Consider the following 21,057-nt stretch of genomic DNA (forward strand, 5'->3'; position numbering starts at 1 on the left):
GAGCCGTCATTCAACGGACCCGCAAGCGATTAAAGTTACTTGGATGATGCAGCCAAGGTTCCCTCCCTGCCCAACTAGTAGCTGTAGGGAGTGGGGACAAGGGACGTCTAGGGATATGACATAAACGAAATGAGAGCAAGACACATACAACTGTGTAAGTCCCATCTTAAAAGTTCATTTACAGCAACCCCCCTTCACTCTCTTGATACTCGACACTCCACGACACCTTATCACAACAAGTGACCTTTCCTGCTATTTCTCCCCTCTCCAATTCCAATTTTTTCTTTTGTCATCATATTCTATTAAGACGAAGGCAAACTATTAGCCGTAGATAAATGACGTTCACATTCATCGACGGTTCATACTCGCATTAACACTAGCACAACTTTTACATTTATACCAAAGTACGGACGCAAGGGGAATAATAGACATAATAGCTATGGGAGGCTAAATTATATCAAAGCTACAATTCTCAACAATTAATACCATCACCACCTCCGTCAGAAAAGACACCAAACAAGTCCGCAACACAACCACTCAAGCTGGTCTCATGCTTTATTGATGCCATCTCTACCAACCACAATGAAAAAGAACAATAATTTCAATCTAGCAATAGTAATTCTCACAACTATGACTAAGAAACCATTTTCATTCAAATTCATCGAGCAGTTTTTCTCAAATTTTGAAAAACAAGAAAAGCATAAAACTAAATCAACTTATAGATACAAATTGTGATTCTGACCTAGGTGTTAACTTTATCTTTGAAATTGCCTCCTTATGACTACACAACAGTCGCACATATTATATATCATATGCCGTGGTTTTTTTGTTTTTTTGTTTAACATTAGAATTCGAACGGGTTCAAACTGGGGTGCCATGTGGGGGAGGGGGAAGCCACCACCATTGTGGTAGGAACCCATTGGCAAGTGCTCACTCAGCAAACTTTAGAATGTTGAGTTTAAGAACCCACAACATGAACTGAAACAGGAGGAATAACTCACTTAAAGTAATATGGAATACCAAAGGAAATTACGGACAATATATGATTTGCAACTGAGAGGAAGGCAAGGAAAACAACAGACTACCCATTCATTTCTTTTGCCTGAAAACTTTTAACAAGGAAAGGCTTTGCAGCTTGAGCATGATGGCAAAGCCAGAACTTCTGGTTAATTTAAAAAACTGAGCACAGATAGATAGGTACATATATACATCAATGAAATAACTGTACCAGTTATTTATATAAAAACAAATATGGATTGAACTTTGACAAACATTCTTGACATATATACATAGTGAATCCCTAATGATTATGTCCACAAAAGGATGTAGTCGTAGTTTCAAACTTCAAACTTGCAGTGTGGGTATGAACAGATCATCATCAAAAGGAAAAGGAGATACCGAATGAAATGCTGCGAGTTGAAACTTATTCCACAAATTGGGAATGGAATAGGTGCACACGTCATCTCTGTCCCATCCTGTAGTATCCCAATGAGAAGAAATAAGTCAGCATACAGAGGTCCAGTAATAACATAATATACTACAGGACAGAGCAATCTCTATACCTCATCTGTCCATTTGTGTCAGCTCCTGAACTATAGGGATGAAATCGCCTGCCAAAATTCACACCTGGTAAATGATCCCAATTTCCAAGATTGTGGCCAGGAAGTACATAACCATTGTGGCTATGACTGCTGTTACTGAACCTCTGAAATTGTGAGGCAGGTGCAATAAGTGTATCAACATTAGTTGTTACAGGATATCTCAACATGGTTGAATTCGAGTTCATGGCATGACTAAAAGACTGGAAAGGTGCACTCCTGTGTTGAAATTCTAGTTGAGATTGGAGACGTATTTGAGGGACAGCCTGTGAATGAAGAGCTGGAACTCTATCAATATTAAAGCAAGCTGGATTCTGATGCCTACTAAAACATTGAGAGGCTTTACTCATTGCACTTCGTTGCAAAGTCAGCTGTTTTGATGGTAGGGCTGCTCGATGTTGACAGAAAGATCCATGGGATGTCCTTTTTTGGAGTCTATCCAAATGCTTTCCCTTTTCTGATTCATTGTTTTTCCTAATTTGATTTGGTCTGGTAAAATGTGATTGCTTCTGACGTTTCACACCTGATCATATAATAGATAATCAAGATGGTAAACTCTTCATCTAAAAGAATGAAATACACAAACAATCTCTCTTGCATCTGGAGTAAAAGTAAGAATTATATTGCAAAAGAAGTAACATGCAAGTAAATGGCTCCGTTCCCTCCAAATACCTCCATTTGCAGCTGATTTCTTCGATTTTTTCATTGCTCTGACACGTCTTGCTGCTTCACCTCGTCTGTGCTTCTCAGCAAGCACTTTTGATCTTTCAGCTTCATTACTCCAGCGCTAAATGGTTGAAAAGAAAACATGCAAACAAACCAATATCTTAATAGGGTTAATTTTTTTCTTTAAAAAAAAAAAAGAACATCACATGCACAGCTACCTGTCTAAAGGTTCTCAATCTATAGAGATTACGACCCTTCACAAGCAAAGGAAATAGAGGGCACAGCTTCTTTATTCCCCTGCTCCACAGCACTTCAACCTTGCACATCGGGAACATGGATCAGTTAGAAGAATCACTAAATAGCTACTAACAACAGGTTATGTAAATGTAAATTATCATCTCTCTATCGCGATTCTCTTAAACTTTTATATATGAACCTAAAATATTGTCAACTGCCAACATGTATAGGCCACACCAAGTTAAACTTACTACCAGAAGAACACATAAACCCTCAGGCTTACCGTAAAAGTATGTTGTTGTTTGGCTGCACCATAGCTTTCTTTGACAACCCTGCCAGCAACAGTTCTCTTCCCTAGAATCCTTCCGTGCCTTGTCACTTTATCAAATCTGTTTGAAATCAAACACCCTCACAACAACGAAAGAATTGAGGGTGCCACACAGAACATCACATAATAAAACTATGCAATAAAAAGACATGGGATATGTCTGGATACTTCTCATAAACTTTCTGGGTGAAGAGTACGACATCTCCCTTGCAGACATCACCTGCAATGAACTGTAAACTTTAAGCACAAATTGATACAACACCGGTGAGTGAACAAATGCATATGATGTAAAGAAAGACATTAACCTGTACAATTAACTACAAAGGATGATTTAGGGTAAAGTGCTTCACCATTTCCATCTTTCAATCTAATATGAGAGTGAGCAAATCATTCAATCAAAATAAATATATATAAAAATTAAGTCAGTGTCTACAAACAACAGAGAAAAATGAACAAGGACTCAAAATTCAAAGAACAACTCACCTCTGGTGCTCTTCGATTCTTTGTATACAAACAGATTTGGTTCCAGATATTCTGAGGCCGTTCCTCCGCAAATATGCTTTGCACTCTTTGAGATTTAAAGAATCCAAATCACTCCCTTCTGCCAAACACAATAAACAACAAAAACAAAAAACCTCGCTGTTAGTTTTACGTTAATCAGGGTTTAAGGTCCTTAATCAAGACCTAATCAATAATCAAAGAAAACTCAACTCTGATACTCAACTTCCGAAATCAAAAGCATCATTTCAAATTATCGGCAGTTAAAAGAAGCATCGACATTGGAGACAGAGAAATGCGAGTGGAAATAGAAAACTCCAAAAAAAAAAATTCTCAACGAAAAAAGAAAAAAAGAAGAACCTTTGAGAGAGCGGATCACTTTGTTGGAGAGAGCCTCGTCATCGCCCTCCTCAATTTGATCATCATCATAGTCGTCACCTTCGTCGTCTTCATCGTCGCCATCATCTTCTTCTTCTTCTGTGCCGCTGTCTTCTACTTGGTCGCTGTCGTCGTCTTCTTCTTCTTCTTCAGAAGACGAAGAGATGCAAATAAAAGCGCGCTTACCTTCCCTGCCGGCCATGTCATCCAACACAACGCCAAAAAACAAATTCAGACATTCGGTTTAGATACAAAATTTTACTTTGAAAAAAAATAAAAAAAAATCTTTCTGTTTTAGGTTAGGGTAAAATGGGGATTTTGATATAATAACCGCTGGACCCACAAGAAGGTCTTTTGCTACATTGGAAACCATGCTGTCACTTTTTAGGCAATTCAACGCGTTGTGGGCCTTGCGGCCCAATCATAGGAATGCATCTTTTCCTTTATCCCAATCCGTTCATAGAAATTTAGCGGGAAGTCCCTTGGGTAAGCCAAACGACAACTTGATATTTATAAAAAATAAAAAAGCGAAACGACATTGTTTTTTAACTAGTCAAATTCAGACAGGTCTTTGCCTTGTTTAAGCTGTTTCATTTCCATGGTTCAGATTTCTATTGGAGTTCCATGGGTGGGCAGTCGTTATCTATTAAAGCATTGTGAGACCCACATGCATTACCGGTTGACATCTTAGCGGGGATGCTAACTATAACATTTATTTTATATTTCTATTGGTGTTACTAAATTTTTGGTTACGATAATCATAGGCGAAAATGTGCGATTTGGAGGAGCCTCAACTGACAGAAGTTAAAGAAAGTACAATGCTGATCTGTATAAAAACAAGAAGATATAATGCTGCGCAAATAGTATTAAGAGGAAAGAGATGCTACAACATAATTGCGGGCATGTCCCGCCAGTCTAATGTCAGAAACATGAAGTGTAATCGTCTAGTAAACCAGTTGAGGGCTATTCTAATCTGCAACTAGACACACTATACTAAAACTACAGATTTACAGTGGAAAAAAACACGACTGAGCTTCCGCTCGCGCACATACCGGTTTGTTACTCCAGTCCCGAGTGCTTACAAGCCTGAGCTTAATCAAATGATTCATATTGGTCATATTGGGTCCAGGAAATTCTCAACCAGCTCTAAAGCCATGGTTTTATGTGGGCAGCCTATACTTCTTGAATCTTATCAAACCTTTCATTGAGCTTTTGGTACAGTTCGGCTAGAAACCCCATGCAACAATTTGACAAATCCAAGGAAACTAAGCTTTCCATCAGTGTGCCTAATCCAATCGTGAAGAACTGCATGAACTGGGACGGAAGGGCTGAGGCCAAGTTCCTGCAACATTGTTAAGGATCAGTGTGAATTCATGCATACGAACAAATTGACTTCTAGCTTCACTTATATTCTATACCCAATCTGGACAGAAAACTTTGCATTAAGATGGAAAATTTAATGTTCCTTTAAAGCTCATAACTATTTACTACGAGGGAGGGGGCAAAAAGAAAAGCACAAATTATTAATGCATGCACTCATACCGATGCCAGTTCCTCAATAACAATAGCCCTGTTGCCATCCTTCTCAAACAGCTCATAGGCACAACGAGCATGTTGCTCCCATCGATCAAGTGCCTCAAGTTGGTGGACACTTAGTGAAGCTGTACAAAATTCCTCAAAATCCATCCTTCTGTATTGCAGTGCATTAAGCTGCAAAAGAGAAGAAATATAATGTTCCAGTAAGAATTAGGAAAATATAAAATGTAATAAACTGTAACATCCATTACAATAGCCAAAGCCCCTACCGATGCTAGAAAATCAGCAATTCGTGCCTCCTTCATTGCATCAGTTGCATTTTTCATCAACGCCTGACAACATGGAGGAGTTCAGAAGCATGCCTAACTAGAGACTGAGTTTAAATAAGTAAATACATTCTGAAGGAAACCAACCGTTTTAATATTTTCTAAGCTTATTGTGCCATTTTTATTTGGTTCCAATAGTGCAAACTGCTCCTTCAAATAAGAAAGCTCGTCCACAGTCAATGTTTTGGAAAGCGACTGCAAAATGCCAATGTTGAGAGAAGTAAATAAGCCATTTGAAATTACCAAAAAGAGGATATAAAAATAAGCAAGCAAAACTGATGGAGAATAGGACGGCAAGAAAATTTGACGGAATGTTAACCTCTAAAAGTCACCAGAACAATATTAGTTTATAATATCAATTGAAAATGGCATAATATACACACCCTTAAAGCAGCTTTTCGGAGAGCTGATGAACGCATATAAACCTTCATGAGTTTGAATATTAATATATCCAGAGGAACTTTAACCTCATTAGAGTTTTTAAGCCAGGGATGACCTGTAATAGAAAGTAGTGAGTAACAGTTTGAAAATAGTCATGCCAAAGCATTTTTTAGAGTGGATAAGGCACTCACTTAGGGCTTGAGCAGCAGTCATTCTTTTCCGTGGATCTTTATTTAATAGGCGCTTGACAAAATCTCTTGCCTCTGCAGACAGAGATGGCCAAGGTGGTTCATCAAAACTTGGATCAGCTTTTAGAACAGCCCGAAAGATGCCGGACTCAGTTCGAGCCCAAAATGGACGGCTGCCACACAAAAGTATGTATGCAATCACACCTACGCTCCAGACATCAGCCTCAGTAGCATAAGATCTATGTAGAACTTCAGGGGCTACATAGTACGCACTACCAACAATGTCATTAAGCCTTTCATCTGCAAATATAATTAAACCATAAGTAACCATTGCCAAATTTTTATAGCTACTAAAAAAGCATGCACTGATTGAAGAACTGTCAACCAACCTGGTTTGACAAAATCTGACAAGCCAAAGTCTATAGCCTTCAACTGTGAATCCTCATCCCTTGACGAAAACAGAAAATTCTGAACAAGATACACTTAGATGAGTATACGTGAATGTGAAATGAATGCAAGTTACAAACAACAACTAAATGCTTGAAGAAAAAAATCAGTTATGAAATGAATGCAAGTTACAACTCCAGAGGATATATATCCTACCTCAGGTTTAAGATCCCGATGCACCACGCCTTGAAGGTGGCAAAACGCAACAACATTTAATATTTGTATCATGACGGTCCTTGCATCATCCTCCGTGTATTTCCCACCCCTGAAGAAAGGAATTACAATATCCTTAATATGATAGGGCACCAGTTGCTGTTGAATTACCAACATTTTTTCCCATGACTTTCTTATTTCCCAGTCCATCAAGAACAACCAAAACATAACAACTTCAAGACACGTGCATTCAAATCAAATAGGCACCAGAAGAAATACCTTGCAAGTATCCTATCTAAGAGCTCCCCTCCTTCACATAATCTGAAAAATACAACAATTGAAGTTAAGAAATCCATAAGAAAGAAGGTCAAGACAAGTTTACAGAAACACATGAGTCCAAAAAAATGCAGTGATCAGGACTTACTCCATTACTATGTAGACATTATCATGGTCTTCAAAAGCATCATGGAATTTTACTAGATTGTTATGTCCAGTCAAAGCTTTCAATATCTTCACCTCCCTTCTCACATCCTCAATTGCAATAGCAGTAGTCATCTAACGTCAAAAACATAAAACAAAATCACCAAATAAGACAACACCAATACAATACGAATTTAAAAAACCCAGACAAATAGCAGAAAACAAAGCGTAGAAAGGTACTAGAATAAAGCCAGCTGTCAAAACAACAAAATGAGACAGGATGCAGCAATCTGCCTAGAACATAATCTGTTTCCAGAAGAAGATAAAACTAGCAAATCTACAGACAAACTAAATCGTATCACCACTTCATAGTTAGACCGCCAAGGAAATTATCAGGACAAAATGTCAATTTAGCCCATATCACAAAAACCATTTTTGCAGATAAAATATGCATCTCTTCTTTCTAGAAAGTATAACAATTACAAAAACCAAAATCGTTTCTGTGTTTCCTGTAAATCATGCGTCCGTCCGTCAACAGATCCAATTCAAACAATGCCAACGAAACATTTTAAGGATCCACATCAATCATAAAGACGACTGATCATCCTCAGAATCCCCAAAACCCACTAATTCACAAGTCAATTGATTAGTAAACTCAGTCAAACTGAGAAATTGCAAACCTTGGCTTTGGGGATGACTTTGACAGCGGCCTGTTGGCCCTTGAGCTCGCCCTTCTTAAACGTAGCTTTGCAAGTGTACCCAAAATGCCCTCTCCCAACCTCTTCACCAAGCTCATACTTGTTCCCAAAATGCTTGGAGAACCCAAAGCTCTTATCAAGCCCCGTCGCAGCCTCAGCCTCGCTCCCCTCCGGTATCGCTGCCTCATTCGGCTTCACGGACCCATGCCTCCTCAACAGAACCGCCCTTATATGCTTCGCCGGTGACGGCGGTGGGAACGGCCGCTTGAAGAACCGCTTGGGCGTCGAGTTGGAGCTCACATTCGCCGGAGATCTCGCCGGAGACTTCTTGGAGAAGAAGTAGTGCGCCGGGCTCGGACTATAGAACGGGAAAAACGGCGACTTCTTGACGCTCTCCGCTTCAGGCTTGTCATCTCTAGGGTTTTCGCCATTGGCGGGGGCGTCCGGTTGCTTAACAGAGCTTTCCTTAGTCTGTGGAGAATCGGATTTGGGAGATGAAGTGTGAGAGTTTGGGGAGGGTTTGGAGGTGCAAATACCCATTTGGGAAATCGATCAATCCTCCCCAAACAGACCCAGTCTGGGGATTTTATTTCCCAATTCCGGGGTCAGAACATGGTGTTTATCTCAAAATTTTCAAAACCCAGAGATTTTTTCAAATTCTCAAGAATTTAAAAACCCAAATTTTCTCTCTTTTTTTTTTTTTTTTTTCTAGCTGCGGATTTAAATTTGAACTGCTCGGAATTGGGCTTTGTTTGTCTCCGGGAATTAAGACTGGTGGTAAGAAGAGAGGTGGATAGGGGGGTCCAAATAGAAAGCGATAAAAAGGGAAACGACGATGCGTTCGCTTAATTAATTAATTAATTAGTTAAAGTGGTTAAATAACTAATTTAATTAATTACGGTTTAAACTTCGTATCTCAATTTAATTATGGGAGTGGTCCAGCCTGTACGTATGAACAATCCACGTGGCGTGCGCTGGGTAGGTTGTTTTGATTAGTGATTAAAATAATGCTTAATTTAATTACTTAATTAATTCTGGTTTGCGGTGCCGTTAATTGGCCAATGAGCAACGTGATTGGACGGGCAATGAGTGCGAAATTCCTTGTTATCGTTTTTGTAATTTCGTCTGTGAAAAACAAAAGATCCGAAATGAAAATTTTGATCCGGTTAAAGCTTTTTGATGTGCGAAACAAAAAAAACGCGCTGAAAAGTCAAAACGGCGTCGTTTTCTTGCCTTTCTTCGTGGACAAGATACCTTTTGCAAGTTATATATTTTTTATATTTAATAATGTCAAATATTCACATGAGTAATTTCTTTTTCTTTTCTTTTTTTTTCAATCTCAACTGAGTAAGCATAGACGCACTTGAATTTCTATTTTCTATTTTCTATTTTCATTTCATTTTACGATGCACATGGTAATTAATGCTTCCCCAGCAACTTCCAGACAAATTGGTCTCATTGATTGTTATTGTAGACTCATTAAAATTACTATTTATATCTGCTATCGACTTAAATGTTTGTCTTTTTTTTTCCTTCTCAAAGTTAGAAAGAGAAAGGAGAGTATTCTCATATACATTGTTAAGGTGTCATGAGATTTGAATCTAAGATCAGTGATATGCCAATTAAGATTATTTATCACTGAATTAGACCCCATTGATGACTCAAATGTTTGTTAACATGCACAACCTTATATCTATTGATTGTTCATCACCAAATTGGTTGCTTAGTGATAAATAAGGGAAAATAAAAAGGAAGATTTACTATTATACCTAATATAGGGGCCCAAATTATAAAAATACCACATATGAAATGAACTTTAGAAACACTACCAAAACTCATTTACAACATTACAAAAACGCTTTTAACTTCTTATAAATTACAAAACCACCATCAATTTCTTAAAACAAGCCAAACACCAAAATCTCATAAAAATACCCAAAAAACTCAATAAGGCATCAAAGTAATTTAATATTCAATATTAAATTCAATAAGGCCAGTTGTCATTTTTTGGGTTTTTTTTTTTTTTTTAATAGAAAGTCAATGGTGTATAGTTTATTTATAATATTAATGCTAAAAATGGGTATATCACTAAATATCTCTAATAAAACTTTGTATAGGATGGTCATAATATGTTACTATCTTTTTAGTTTCAATACACCCCTTGTATTGTAAATGGTTAGAATGTACAATAAGGTGGCATGATGATCCGACAAAATAATAATAAATCGATATGAAAAAAAAATTTCATGAAATTAGTAGTACAAGACCTTAATAATATATATATATATATATATATATATTTTATGTATGAGGCATGCACTTCGATTATAAATATAAATGCACGAGGTTTATGGGAAACTCTATTTATATTCATTAAGAAACCAAAAAAAAAAAAAAAAAACCCATCCCTTTCACAACTAATGAGAATAGTAAAACAATAAACTTGCTAACCAAGAAAGGGATATTAGTGGACGCGTGGCTTTTTGAAAAAAAAAACTTTAGAAAAGGAATATGAATTTGGACTTTACGGGGCTTCCAATTCACATGAAATCGGCAGCAATAAATGAACAAGAAGGAAGCTTTAATTTGTTGACTCCACCGAATTCTGCAATTTAATTTTCGGTTGATCCAATCAAATTATTTTCGTACTAATTTCTTAAGAGTTATAAAATTTATTTTTCTTATGGATGTATTAAGATTTTCGCCTACAAAATTTGATACCATACAACAAATTAAAATTTCATTTTGTCATCTATTGTCTCATGTTTAAGTCATATAATGGGAGGGAAAATTCAAACGCTTACCACTCAAATTATAAAGTTCTAACAACTTAGTAATATCGTTAACTCAACTTGTTTATTAATCCTGAAACGCATATCTCGTAAGTTATAAACATGAAACAATCCTTTTATTACTCGTACAACCCCATCAAAACAAAATCCACTTAATTACTTAAGATACTAACAAAACCAACAAAAAAGAAAAAGAAAAAAAAGAAGGTATATGATGATTATCTTCTTTGCATTTGATGAAGATAAAATTTTATATGTATTTGACCTAATATTCACAACATGCATGTGACACGAGTTACACATAACTAACAATAAATTTATCGGTTCTTCAACATTGATAAGAAGAAAAAAAAAAAAAACCGCTAAACTAAGAATAAATTGGTTAACTTCAAATCATGATGCTCCATGAAAATGAAATCAGATAAATATATTCATGTAGAAATAAATCAGAGGCCTGAGAAAACCCAAAGCCAATTGTCCCCCACTAAAAATGGCAAACTCACATTCCAAACTCAAACAACATTCATTATGCATTATCTTGCTGCGCACCAAACACTATGGTCATGATTCAGCCCCCCACCAAAATCCAAACCACTTCATCTTAACATCATCCAAAATTTTGATACATATTGTCTAGATATGATTGAATTTTTCCCGCAATTGAGCCTCCTTATTTATGGTTAAATCGTATATATTATAGGTTTATTTAATTTACCATTTTTGGTTTACTAATCTTTCCAACAAGGTCGAAATTTACATTTTTCATCGCATTTAACAAAGATTAAAAAAAAAAAAGGTGAACTTTTATCCTAAACTAACCATAGCAAACCTATATGAGATATGACAAAATCAAGAAACAATAAAACAAAACTGCAGGCGCTATTTTGTCAAAATCTGAATATTACCTACAATATAATATATAAATGTGATATGTCTGGCATTGTTCGAGAGACAATGACTCTTATAATAGCGATAATAAACATTTACATTTTGGTTATAATAATGGACTACAACAACAGTCTCATTGGATTGGCGCCAAATTTTTGGCTCATGCATCTAAAATGGCATATACATTGCACCATGTTTGAGCCTGCCAATGAAATCGAATGGTTAAAAGCGGAAAACCCAAACATGATGCAACTTAAAATTATTTTATGGTTGACCCATCAAAAGACATCATCATTATACCAAATATATAATCAAGATGTTGGCATAGAATAATTCCATTTTATTTTTATTTTATTTTTTTGTCAAGTCAAAAAAGGATCTTTGAGATGCAGAAGTCAAAAAGATCTCTCAATGGAAAGTGAGAGAGAAAACACAAAAGGAACATGAAAATCCCAAATATAAATTATTAGAGTTGTCCACGTTTGGATAACTACCTGAGTATTTGTGATTTAATATGAGGAAGCCCCACGCAACGCATGACGCGCATGCTTACATAATTACATTGCCCATGAGATTAATAAGAAATTTTTATCATTGCTATTGAATCATTCTCTCCATCCATCTTTTTTTTTTTAGGGTCAATGTGTCTTATGATGATGCTTTCAGAGTTCGGATGCTGTGCTTTTATATTTCTATACTTGAGATTATGTTTGTGGTCAAAATCATGTGCTTTTTTTGGGTATCTGTTTAATATTTTTTCTAACGGAAGTCATAAGTCTAATGAGTGCTTAATGTTGAATTCCAAAATTGCGACTACAAATACAATATCAATGTGGAAAGTATATTACAAAGTATACGTGACCTAAAACTTAGGTTTGAATCCTTGTGGTCTCCCGGAACTATACAAATTTGTAGGTGATTACATGTATTTCAATTTTATGAATATTACCGAATGAAACTCCAAGTTTTAGTGATTAGAATCGACTTAAATCGAATACCCATTCTAAGCTATATTCTATACCCGTCCCAGCCTCATTAAAGCGGGGTCCCATGGGGATAGCTCGGACCGGGAAAAATTGCCATCCCTAGCTGTGCTCAGCACCCTTACCTGGGTCCTGAATATTTTGAACACTGGAGCTCATGGGGGTTTGAAGACTCTTCTCAACAGTCAATCAGAAAACGTTGTAACCAACTACTTGACAACCACTTTATACCAAATCATAATGAGAGCTACAACCGATTCTAATAAGCACATATATCCAAAAGAATTTTTCTTCTCAGAACAAAACTGCATTCCAATAAGAGAAAAAAACTCCAGCTCACATGATAGTCGCCCCGGTGATTTTGGGATACATAAGACTGCATTTGTTCTATGATCTCAGAGTCATATCTTACGCTTGAACTTCTTCCAACCCAAGAAATGTGGTGCAGGTGGGGGGTAGGTACGAGGTCACTGGGTCAGAATTGTGCAACTTTATTTTTATTTTTTTGGGTGCATGTGGTAGGTCAAGCAATACAACTTGCATTTTGGTTGTGGAAGTTGGCAACTTAGATGAAGATGCAAGCAATTTGCAATCCCAAAAATCATATCAATAAATTCAACTTATTGCTAAAATTGAAAAGTTGATGTCGATTGAACAACCATGTGGCTTTAGTTTTGGCCAATGAGATGACAAAACAAATTTCGGCATCAGCCGATCTAGGCCATACATATTGAAGGAAATTCTGACTGAATACTGATTAGTCAATTCCAGCATTCTATTGATTACTACAAATTATGAGAGCATCCCAATCACGAACTAACCAGATTTTTCGTCCCCGCCGAAACCCGATTGCAGATAACCTGTTGGGTTGAGGTGACTAACATCACCCCAGGATTTTATGGTCCATTTGCCGTCATCATACACGTGAATTATGTTGACGGATGTATTGAGTACTTTTTCAACAGACCTGCCATCCGGGGAAGCCTGTTTGTACAGTGTTCTGATAAACCCTCCATGACTGACTAGAACTACTCGCTCTCCTGCAAATGAAACCAGCCAGGATATAAACATTCAGATTGCAACTTTGTGTCACCCTTACTCTACATTTTCATTTTTTGTCGTGGCCGAGTTAAACTTTCAGAGGCAAGCAAGGTCTTAATAACATTGGAATAGTTTCTACAGGCATAGCATCAACAACAGCAAATGAACTAAAAGTGCTCACTGGGAGTTCAAACCATTCTATGACATGTGTTACATGTGACAAGGAAATAGTTGAACTGCAGTTTACCTAAGTACACCTCAAAATGGAAAGGGTATGGGATCATTCTGTTCGCAAACTAACTAAAACTTGAATGAAGAAAGATTTAGCAAATTCCATAGCAGTAAAGATACAAAAGAGATATCCCTAACCATACCTTTGTGCTTATTGCTAATTCTCTGCACTGAAGATGCGCAACGTTGATGAAGTTGATCACGACTTTCTCCACCACCCTGCATGTGTAGAACAGTGGAATACACATAAATTTGTATTGCAATCTCCAAAGCTAAAATTCATGCCCCAAAAGAATTTAGGGCATCCATTATTGAAATTACATGTTGGTAGATTTTCACCCTTTCTGACCACGATATGACATGCCATGTGACACTAGTCCTCCTTACCACGAATAAAACAGCAGAGTCCATAAGGAATACGTCATCAACCAGACATTTATCCCATGATTAGACAACATAGATCAATATTAGTACTACTACTATAGTACCATCCAAGCTTTTATGACAATCTCAAATCTTATATGTTCTGAGTCCTCTCTCCCCAAGGCTTAGAGGCTGGAGAATCAACCTTAGTCAGGTGCAAAGACAGGCAGTTCTAAAATTTACAGGAAGACAGTCCAAAATGTATACTACCTCCAGCTCTAATAGGCTAGCTATCATGGGCAGGAAAATTCCATAATATTTCTCCATGAAGTACTTTTCTGATGTGGCTGTTAAACTTAGTTACAAAATTCAAACTACTAACTTTGATAAAGCCTCAGGCTTAGTTACAAAATTCAAACTACTAACTTTGATAAAGCCTCAGGCCCAAAATACAAAAAGATTGCTTACTGGAATCTCTTGGCATGTCTCACGAGATACAAAGGCCTGGTGAGCCTTAGGATTAAGTTTGGCAGTGTCGCGAAATACAAGGCCTTGAAGATCCCCTAAATGCCTTTCTCGTAAATCAACATCTGTTACAACCTGAAATTTAACCCAAGACTTTTATTTACATATAATGAATAGAAACATTCTCCCCTTTCCAAATTATGCATTGGCTTCATGTTAAAAAAAATTCTTTTATCCAATTCCCATTGTCAGTAACATTCATACAGATGAGTTGATTACCAAGAAATTGACTCCAAGTTTTTACTTAACTTATTACCAAAAGACAGTAATGTATGCATACCATGCAGCTTTCATTTTCATGTCTGTCTGTTATATGGTTTAGAGCATCAAAGCACTTGCTGTAATATATACATTATTCATTACTCCAATGAAACTGGTACTATCAATTATGCAATCAGCTTTACTACATGCAACAAGGAGCAACTTGAACAAAGTTACCTACCTTTATCCCGCCACACCTGGCTGCAATTATCTGTGCAGTTTCATAAGCTCGTGCTAAGTCAGAAGAATATACAACGGAGATCTTGGGCTCCTTGGATAACCTATCACCCACCTTCGTGAGTAAAAGCCAAATTTTCAGACATTATTGACCAAAGGATAAGACTCGAAACCTTCATGTGTCCCTCAAACAGCAAGTATATATAAAATTTGTAACTTACTACAGCCGCTTGCTGCCTCCCGGCATCATTTAACTCAACATCCAGATGCCCCTGTCCAAAATAAATGCATTGACTCAATTTTCAAATTTAGTTGTTTCAAAAAACAAGGATAAATTGCACTGATGATCCAAGAACTTTACTCGTGCCTCATCCTGGGCATAAAGCAGCCGAAATGAAAGCATACCAAGAACCTAGCCTTTGTTAAGGGGCACTTTTGTAGTGTATAGGAACCACGAAAAAAGAAAGAAGAAAGAAGAAAGAAGGAGTGCTTAAGATGGCTGGAAACTTTTTCAGGGGAATTTTTTTGACTGCTATGGCAACCAAGCTTGGTGGCTCCTGTGGCAGCCACCCCCAAAACTAGGCATTGCACCAATGGTTGCATTGTTTTTGTCTTTTGAACAAGAAAAAGGCAGTGTCTGCCATGGGCACCAAAAACATATTAACTGTTGATATAATGACGTGGTCACGTAGTAGTGGCAAATGTTGATTGGGGGTAAAGAACAACATTATGTTCCCACAAAAAAAAAAATTCTGATAAAATATGCAGAGTGTATACATGGAATTAGTTGCAGTCTTACAAACCATTTTTTTTAAATGATTACTTGCATTTGCATAACATGTTCGATATAGTCACAGAGAAAATAAGCTGTGAAATATAGACTTCGAACATAACATTTGAGATTGTGATATCAGCTAACTTCAAAATTTTGGCATCTCCACTCATCAAACAACTAACAAAAACTAGGTTCGCAAGGACGGGTAATCGCATAAAAGGCATAACACTAGGAAACTTACCAAAAGATGCCTAAATTTAAACAAAAAGATCAAACTTTTTAAAGGTTGAAGTGAGAAAAAGGACCTGGATTCTTCCATCAGCGTTCCAGGCCGTTTCACCGTGACGCAGTACTATGATCTCTGCGTAATCCGAGCCAACACAGCTGCATTGAATTCACCAGAAAAAATTTAAAAAGTTGAATAAAGCTTCTTCGCATTTTTTTTTTTTTCTTTCAATTTATTACTTTCCAGCAATCTTGGGATTCGATAATTGATATACAAACCCTAATCGAGAACTATGCGATTTGGAACGAAACGGAGGATTTAGGTGCAAGGAGAATGAGAGTGAGATCGGACCTGGAATCGGACTCCGACTCGGGCACTGATGACGTTGCCATGGATGATTCGGCCGCAATGCGTCAACGTTAAGCTGTGCGCTCTGTGACGCCTGAGGAGGTTTAGTGAGAGACAGAGAACTTGTGGCGCTGAGCATTTCAATAATTTTCAGGATCCAAAATAGAAGAATCCGACAAATTTCTTCGGCACAACAATAATGGAATCTAAATTCTCGGTCAAAATAGTGGAACCTGATTCTCTCTGTCGACAGTAGGCCAACAGTTTACTTTCCCACCAATAAATGCCCGCCGCCCAAAATACTTTGGGGAATTTTATCTTTGTGGGCAAAAAGCCCAAAATATCATAATGATGAACATCTCAAAAATTTTCGTGCTTAAAATGGATTTATAGCTTAAGCGGACACAATAATTTATCATCCATTTGAGGTTTTGTATTTGATTCCTTACTCACAAAATATTGCTTGCATTAACAAAGAATAAAATTCTTAAGCTTAAAACTGATGGGACTGCACTGCTTATATTTACTAATTCGAAATTAAATAAGGAGTTGAATTAAGGAGTCAGAATCCATATTCCCATTAAAGTTGTTTACTAAACTATCTGGAATTGGGGTAGGAATAATATTGATTTCTTATAAGTTTACTAAAATAAATTACTATGAATCGAAATTGAAACCAGTTTGATTACTAAAATGCACTTCTTGTTGGATTAAAGTGGATTCTTAATAGGTTAGTTCCCTAAGAATTAGAATACCCTCCCACCCAATACTCCAATTCCTCCAAAATCTAGAATTCAGCTCTTGATTTTGGGTGGCCTTGCTTGCATTTTCATTCCTCAATCCTTAATGAGATAATGAAACAAATTTCGGCATCAGCCGATCTAGGCCATACATATTGAATGAAATTCTGAATGAATAGTGATTAGTCAATTCCGTCATTCTATGGATTACTACAGATTACGAGAGCATCCTAAGAACGAGCTAACCAGATTTTTCGTCCCTGCCGAAATCTGATTGCAGAGAACCTGTTTGGTTGAGGTGACTAACATCACCCCAGGATTTTATGGTCCATTTGCCGTCATCATACACGTGAAATATGTTGACGGATGCATTGAGTACATATCTGACAGACCTGCCATCCGGGGAAGCCTGTTTGTCGAGTGTTTCAATAACCGCTCCATGACTGACCACAACTACTCGCTCTGCTGCAATTGAAACAAGCCAGTATATAAACATTCAGATTGCAACTTTGTGGCACCCTTACTCTAAATTTGCATTTTGTTGTTGTGGCGGAGTTAAACTTTAAGGGGCAAGCGACAACAGCAAATGAACTAAAAGTGCTCATTGGGAGTTCATACCATTCTATGACGTGTGTTAATTGTGTGAAAAGGAAATAGTTGAACTGTAGTTTACTTAAGTACACCTCAAAATGGAGAGGGTATTGGATCATTCTGTTCGCAAACTAACTAAAACTTGATTGAAGAAAGATTTTGCAAATTCCCCAACAAAAGAGACATCCCTAACCATACCTTTGTGCTTATTGCCAATTCTCTGCAATGATGACGTGCAACGTTGATGAAATCGATCGCGACTTTCTCCACCACCCTGCATGTGTAGAACAGTAGAATAACATTAAATTGTATTGCAATCTACTAGTATAGTACCATCCAAGCTTTTATGACAATGTCAAATCTTATATGTTCTGAGTCCTCTCTCTTCAAGGCCAAACTAGGGACTGGAGCATCAACCTTAGTAGGCAGTTCCAAGATTACAGAAATACAGTCCAAAATGTAGACCTCGACCTCTAATAGGTTAGCTGTCATGGGCAGACAATTCCATAATATTTCTCCATGGAATACTTTTATGATTTGGCTGTTAAACTTAGTCACAAAATTCAAAATACTAACTTTGATAAAGCCTCAGGCCCAAAATACAAAAAGATTGCTTACTGGAATCTCTTGACATGTCTCATGAGATACAAAGGCCTGGTGAGCCTTAGGATTAAGTTTGGCAGTGTCACGAAATACCAGGCCTTGAAGATCCCCTAAATGCCTTTCTCGTAAATCAACATCTGTTACAACCTGAAATTTAACCCAAGACTTATATTTACATATAATGAATAGAAACATTCTCCTTTTCCAAATTACGCTTTGGCTTCATGTTAAAAAAAAATAAAAATAAAAATAATAAAATCTTTTATCCAATTCCCATTGTCAGTAACATTTATACAGATGAGTTGATTACGAAGCCATTGACCCCAAGTTTTTACTTAAATTATTACTAAAACACAGTAATGTATGTATACTAAGCAGCTTTCATTTTCCCGTCTGTCTGTGATATGATTTAGAGCATCAAAGCACTTGCTGTAATATATACATTATTCATTACTTCAATGAAAACTGGTATTATCAATTATGCAATCAGCTTTACAATATGCAACAGAGAGCAACAAAGTTACCAACCTTTAGCCCGCCGCACCTGGCTGCAATTATCTGCGCAGTTTCATAAGCTCTTGCTAAGTCAGAAGAATATACAAGGGAGATCTTGGGCTCCTTGGATAACCTATCACCCAACTTCGGGAGTAAAAGCCAAATTTTTAGACATTATTGACCAAAGGACATAAGACTCAAAACCTTCATGTGTCCCTCAAACAGCAAGTATATATACAATTTGTAACTTACTAGAGCTGCTTGCTGCCTCCCAGCATCATTTAATTCAACATCCAGTTGCCCCTGTTCAAAATAAATGCATTGACTCAACTTTTAAATTTAGTTGTTTCAAAAAACAAGGATAAATTGCACTGATGATCCAGGAACTTTACTCGTATGTCATCCTGGGCATAACGCATCAGAAATGAACACATACCAGGAACCTAGCCATTTCTAAGGGGCACTTTGGTAGCATATTGGAACCACGAAAAAAAATAGAAGAAAAAAGGAGTGCTTAAGATGGCTTTTTATGGGAAATATTTTTGACTGCTATGGCAACCCAAGATTGGTGGCTCCTGTGGCAGCCACCCCAAACTGGGCATTGCACCAATGAGTGCATTGTTTTTGTCTTTTAAACAAGAAAAATGTAGTGCCTGCCATGGGCACCAAAAACATATTTAAACGATGAACAAAAACATATGTTAATATAATGACGTTGATGTAGAACAAATGACAGAATGGACTGAAGAAGAAATGGACCGAAGAATGGAAAAGGGTCGCAGCTGGAATTTACAAATTTGGCGTCAGAGCTCCGAATGGATCATATGATGCCTTTCCGGAAAGGAAACGACGTCACAAGTCAAACTCATAGCTATGCTGCGATTAAGGTGGATTTTGGGCATTCGAGGACATTTGAGCTTCGAAAACAGCATTTAATTATTTTAGTTAATTTTACACTTTTCGTTTATTTTCCATTTTGCTGATGTTTGGTTTTCAATAACCCCCCCGGGGTAATCCCAGGGTCGAGCTAATGTATTGAAGCAACCTTTATGTGTTGCCTAAGATTATTATGCTTTTAATCAAAACTCTTGAGACTTTTCTTATTCGCTGGTGGATTCCAGACTCTGGTTTCTTCTAGGCTTACGTTTGTAAACATTGATCGCTTGTGCTGCGTCATGATCACGTAGTGTGGCAAATGTTCATTGGGGGTAAAGAACACACAAAAACATTTCTGATAAAATATGCAGAGTGTATACATGGAATTAATTGCAGTCTTACAAACCCTTTTTTTTATAAATGATTACTTGCATTTGCATAACACGTTCGATATAATCACAGACAAAATAGGCTGTGAAATATAGACTTAGAACATAACATTTGAGATCGTGATATCAGCTAACTTAAAAAATATTAGCATTTCTACTCATCAAACAACTAAAAAAAACCAAGTTCGCCAACACGGGTAATCGCATAAGATGACTTACCAAAAGATGCCTAAATTTAAACAAAAGCATCAAACTTTTTAAAGGTTGAAGTGAGAAAAAGGACCTGGATTCTTCTATCAGCGTTCCAGGCCGTTTCACCGTGACGCAGTACTATGATCTCCGCGTAATCCGAGCCAACACAGCTGCATTGAGTTCACCAGAAGGAAAAAAAGAATAAAAATTTCAATTTCAATTTCATTACTTTCCAGCAATCGTGGGATTCGATCATTGATATACAAACACTAATCGAGGAACTATGCGATTGGAACGAAACGGAGAATTTAGGTGCAAGGAGAATGAGAGTGAGATCGGACCTGGAATCGAACTCCGCCATGGACGACTCGGGCACTGATGACGTTGCCATGGATGACTCGGCCGCACTGCGTCAACGTTAAGCAGTGCGCTATGTGACGACTGACGAGGTTTAGTGAGAGACTGAGCATTTCACTAAATTTCAGGATCCAATTCCAAATAGAATAATCTGAATTTCTTCAGCAAAATAATGGAATCTAATATTCGTCAAAAGAATGGAATCTGATTCTCTCTTGAATTGTAGGCTTACAGTTTACTTTCCCACCAATGCATGCCCGCCACTTGATGCATATAATTGGGCTCCAAATACTTTGGAAAGTCTTTTTAATTTTTTGGCCCAAAAAGCCCAAAATATCATAACGATGAAC

At 37.1% G+C, this 21,057-nt stretch overlaps 4 protein-coding genes across 6 annotated transcripts; all 4 read right to left on the bottom strand.

The window, feature by feature from the left end:
- Nucleotides 1-1,135: 1,135 nt before the first annotated feature.
- Nucleotides 1,136-3,937, bottom strand: LOC117636205 (zinc finger CCCH domain-containing protein 62). The gene is made up of 9 exons (XM_034370714.1): nt 3,688-3,937; nt 3,313-3,430; nt 3,135-3,196; nt 2,998-3,049; nt 2,785-2,890; nt 2,483-2,581; nt 2,271-2,385; nt 1,563-2,121; nt 1,136-1,475 (listed from the first exon to the last, which is right to left on the bottom strand). The coding sequence occupies exons 1-9, from the start codon at nt 3,905-3,907 to the stop codon at nt 1,460-1,462; spliced, it is 1,347 nt and encodes a 448-aa protein (XP_034226605.1). The 5' UTR covers nt 3,908-3,937; the 3' UTR covers nt 1,136-1,459.
- A 599-nt stretch (nt 3,938-4,536) lies between these two features.
- LOC117633963 (CDPK-related kinase 5) lies at nt 4,537-8,738 on the bottom strand. Its single transcript, XM_034367835.1, has 11 exons — nt 7,837-8,738; nt 7,161-7,291; nt 7,016-7,057; nt 6,740-6,848; nt 6,526-6,604; nt 6,140-6,436; nt 5,951-6,063; nt 5,655-5,762; nt 5,511-5,573; nt 5,248-5,415; nt 4,537-5,047 (listed from the first exon to the last, which is right to left on the bottom strand). The coding sequence occupies exons 1-11, from the start codon at nt 8,392-8,394 to the stop codon at nt 4,907-4,909; spliced, it is 1,809 nt and encodes a 602-aa protein (XP_034223726.1). The 5' UTR covers nt 8,395-8,738; the 3' UTR covers nt 4,537-4,906.
- A 4,364-nt stretch (nt 8,739-13,102) lies between these two features.
- On the bottom strand, nt 13,103-16,890 carry LOC117634383 (phosphoglycerate mutase-like protein 4). Of its 2 annotated transcripts, none has more exons than XM_034368476.1 (7): nt 16,395-16,890; nt 16,196-16,274; nt 15,337-15,387; nt 15,120-15,230; nt 14,621-14,752; nt 13,933-14,008; nt 13,103-13,557 (listed from the first exon to the last, which is right to left on the bottom strand). In XM_034368476.1, the coding sequence occupies exons 1-7, from the start codon at nt 16,601-16,603 to the stop codon at nt 13,334-13,336; spliced, it is 882 nt and encodes a 293-aa protein (XP_034224367.1). In that variant the 5' UTR covers nt 16,604-16,890; the 3' UTR covers nt 13,103-13,333. The 2 variants fall into 2 exon arrangements, with proteins under 2 accessions (XP_034224367.1, XP_034224366.1); XM_034368475.1 differs by having other exon boundaries at nt 16,468-16,874.
- Nucleotides 16,891-17,250: 360 nt separating this feature from the next.
- On the bottom strand, nt 17,251-20,915 carry LOC117634382 (phosphoglycerate mutase-like protein 4). Of its 2 annotated transcripts, XM_034368473.1 has the most exons (7): nt 20,692-20,915; nt 20,442-20,520; nt 19,146-19,196; nt 18,927-19,037; nt 18,414-18,545; nt 17,994-18,069; nt 17,251-17,669 (listed from the first exon to the last, which is right to left on the bottom strand). In XM_034368473.1, the coding sequence occupies exons 1-7, from the start codon at nt 20,739-20,741 to the stop codon at nt 17,446-17,448; spliced, it is 723 nt and encodes a 240-aa protein (XP_034224364.1). In that variant the 5' UTR covers nt 20,742-20,915; the 3' UTR covers nt 17,251-17,445. The 2 variants fall into 2 exon arrangements, with proteins under 2 accessions (XP_034224364.1, XP_034224365.1); XM_034368474.1 differs by lacking the exon at nt 18,414-18,545.
- Nucleotides 20,916-21,057: the final 142 nt, after the last annotated feature.

This window comes from Prunus dulcis, chromosome 7, assembly GCF_902201215.1.
Source record: "Prunus dulcis chromosome 7, ALMONDv2, whole genome shotgun sequence".
Lineage (NCBI taxonomy): Eukaryota > Viridiplantae > Streptophyta > Magnoliopsida > Rosales > Rosaceae > Prunus > Prunus dulcis.

Excerpts from the sequence above, each read along its gene's own strand:
- LOC117634383 (XM_034368476.1), bottom strand. The coding sequence starts at position 16,603 with ATGCTCAGCGCCACAAGTTCTCTGTCTCTCACTAAACCTCCTCAGGCG. Across the intron at positions 15,231-15,336 it reads GGAGGCAGCAAGCGGCTGTA|GTGGGTGATAGGTTATCCAA; the intron begins GTAAGTTACAAA and ends TTACTCACGAAG. Across the intron at positions 14,009-14,620 it reads AGACATGCCAAGAGATTCCA|GGTGGTGGAGAAAGTCGTGA; the intron begins GTAAGCAATCTT and ends CTACACATGCAG.
- LOC117633963 (XM_034367835.1), bottom strand. The coding sequence starts at position 8,394 with ATGGGTATTTGCACCTCCAAACCCTCCCCAAACTCTCACACTTCATCT. Across the intron at positions 7,292-7,836 it reads AAGTCATCCCCAAAGCCAAG|ATGACTACTGCTATTGCAAT; the intron begins GTTTGCAATTTC and ends TTTTGACGTTAG. Across the intron at positions 7,058-7,160 it reads AATGTCTACATAGTAATGGA|ATTATGTGAAGGAGGGGAGC; the intron begins GTAAGTCCTGAT and ends TGTATTTTTCAG.
- LOC117636205 (XM_034370714.1), bottom strand. The coding sequence starts at position 3,907 with ATGGCCGGCAGGGAAGGTAAGCGCGCTTTTATTTGCATCTCTTCGTCT. Across the intron at positions 3,431-3,687 it reads AGTGATCCGCTCTCTCAAAG|AAGGGAGTGATTTGGATTCT; the intron begins GTTCTTCTTTTT and ends TGTGTTTGGCAG. Across the intron at positions 3,197-3,312 it reads AGAATCGAAGAGCACCAGAG|ATTGAAAGATGGAAATGGTG; the intron begins GTGAGTTGTTCT and ends CTCTCATATTAG.
- LOC117634382 (XM_034368473.1), bottom strand. The coding sequence starts at position 20,741 with ATGGCAACGTCATCAGTGCCCGAGTCGTCCATGGCGGAGTTCGATTCC. Across the intron at positions 18,546-18,926 it reads CCAGGTGCGGCGGGCTAAAG|GTTGTAACAGATGTTGATTT; the intron begins GTTGGTAACTTT and ends GTTAAATTTCAG. Across the intron at positions 17,670-17,993 it reads AATTGGCAATAAGCACAAAG|CAGAGCGAGTAGTTGTGGTC; the intron begins GTATGGTTAGGG and ends TTTCAATTGCAG.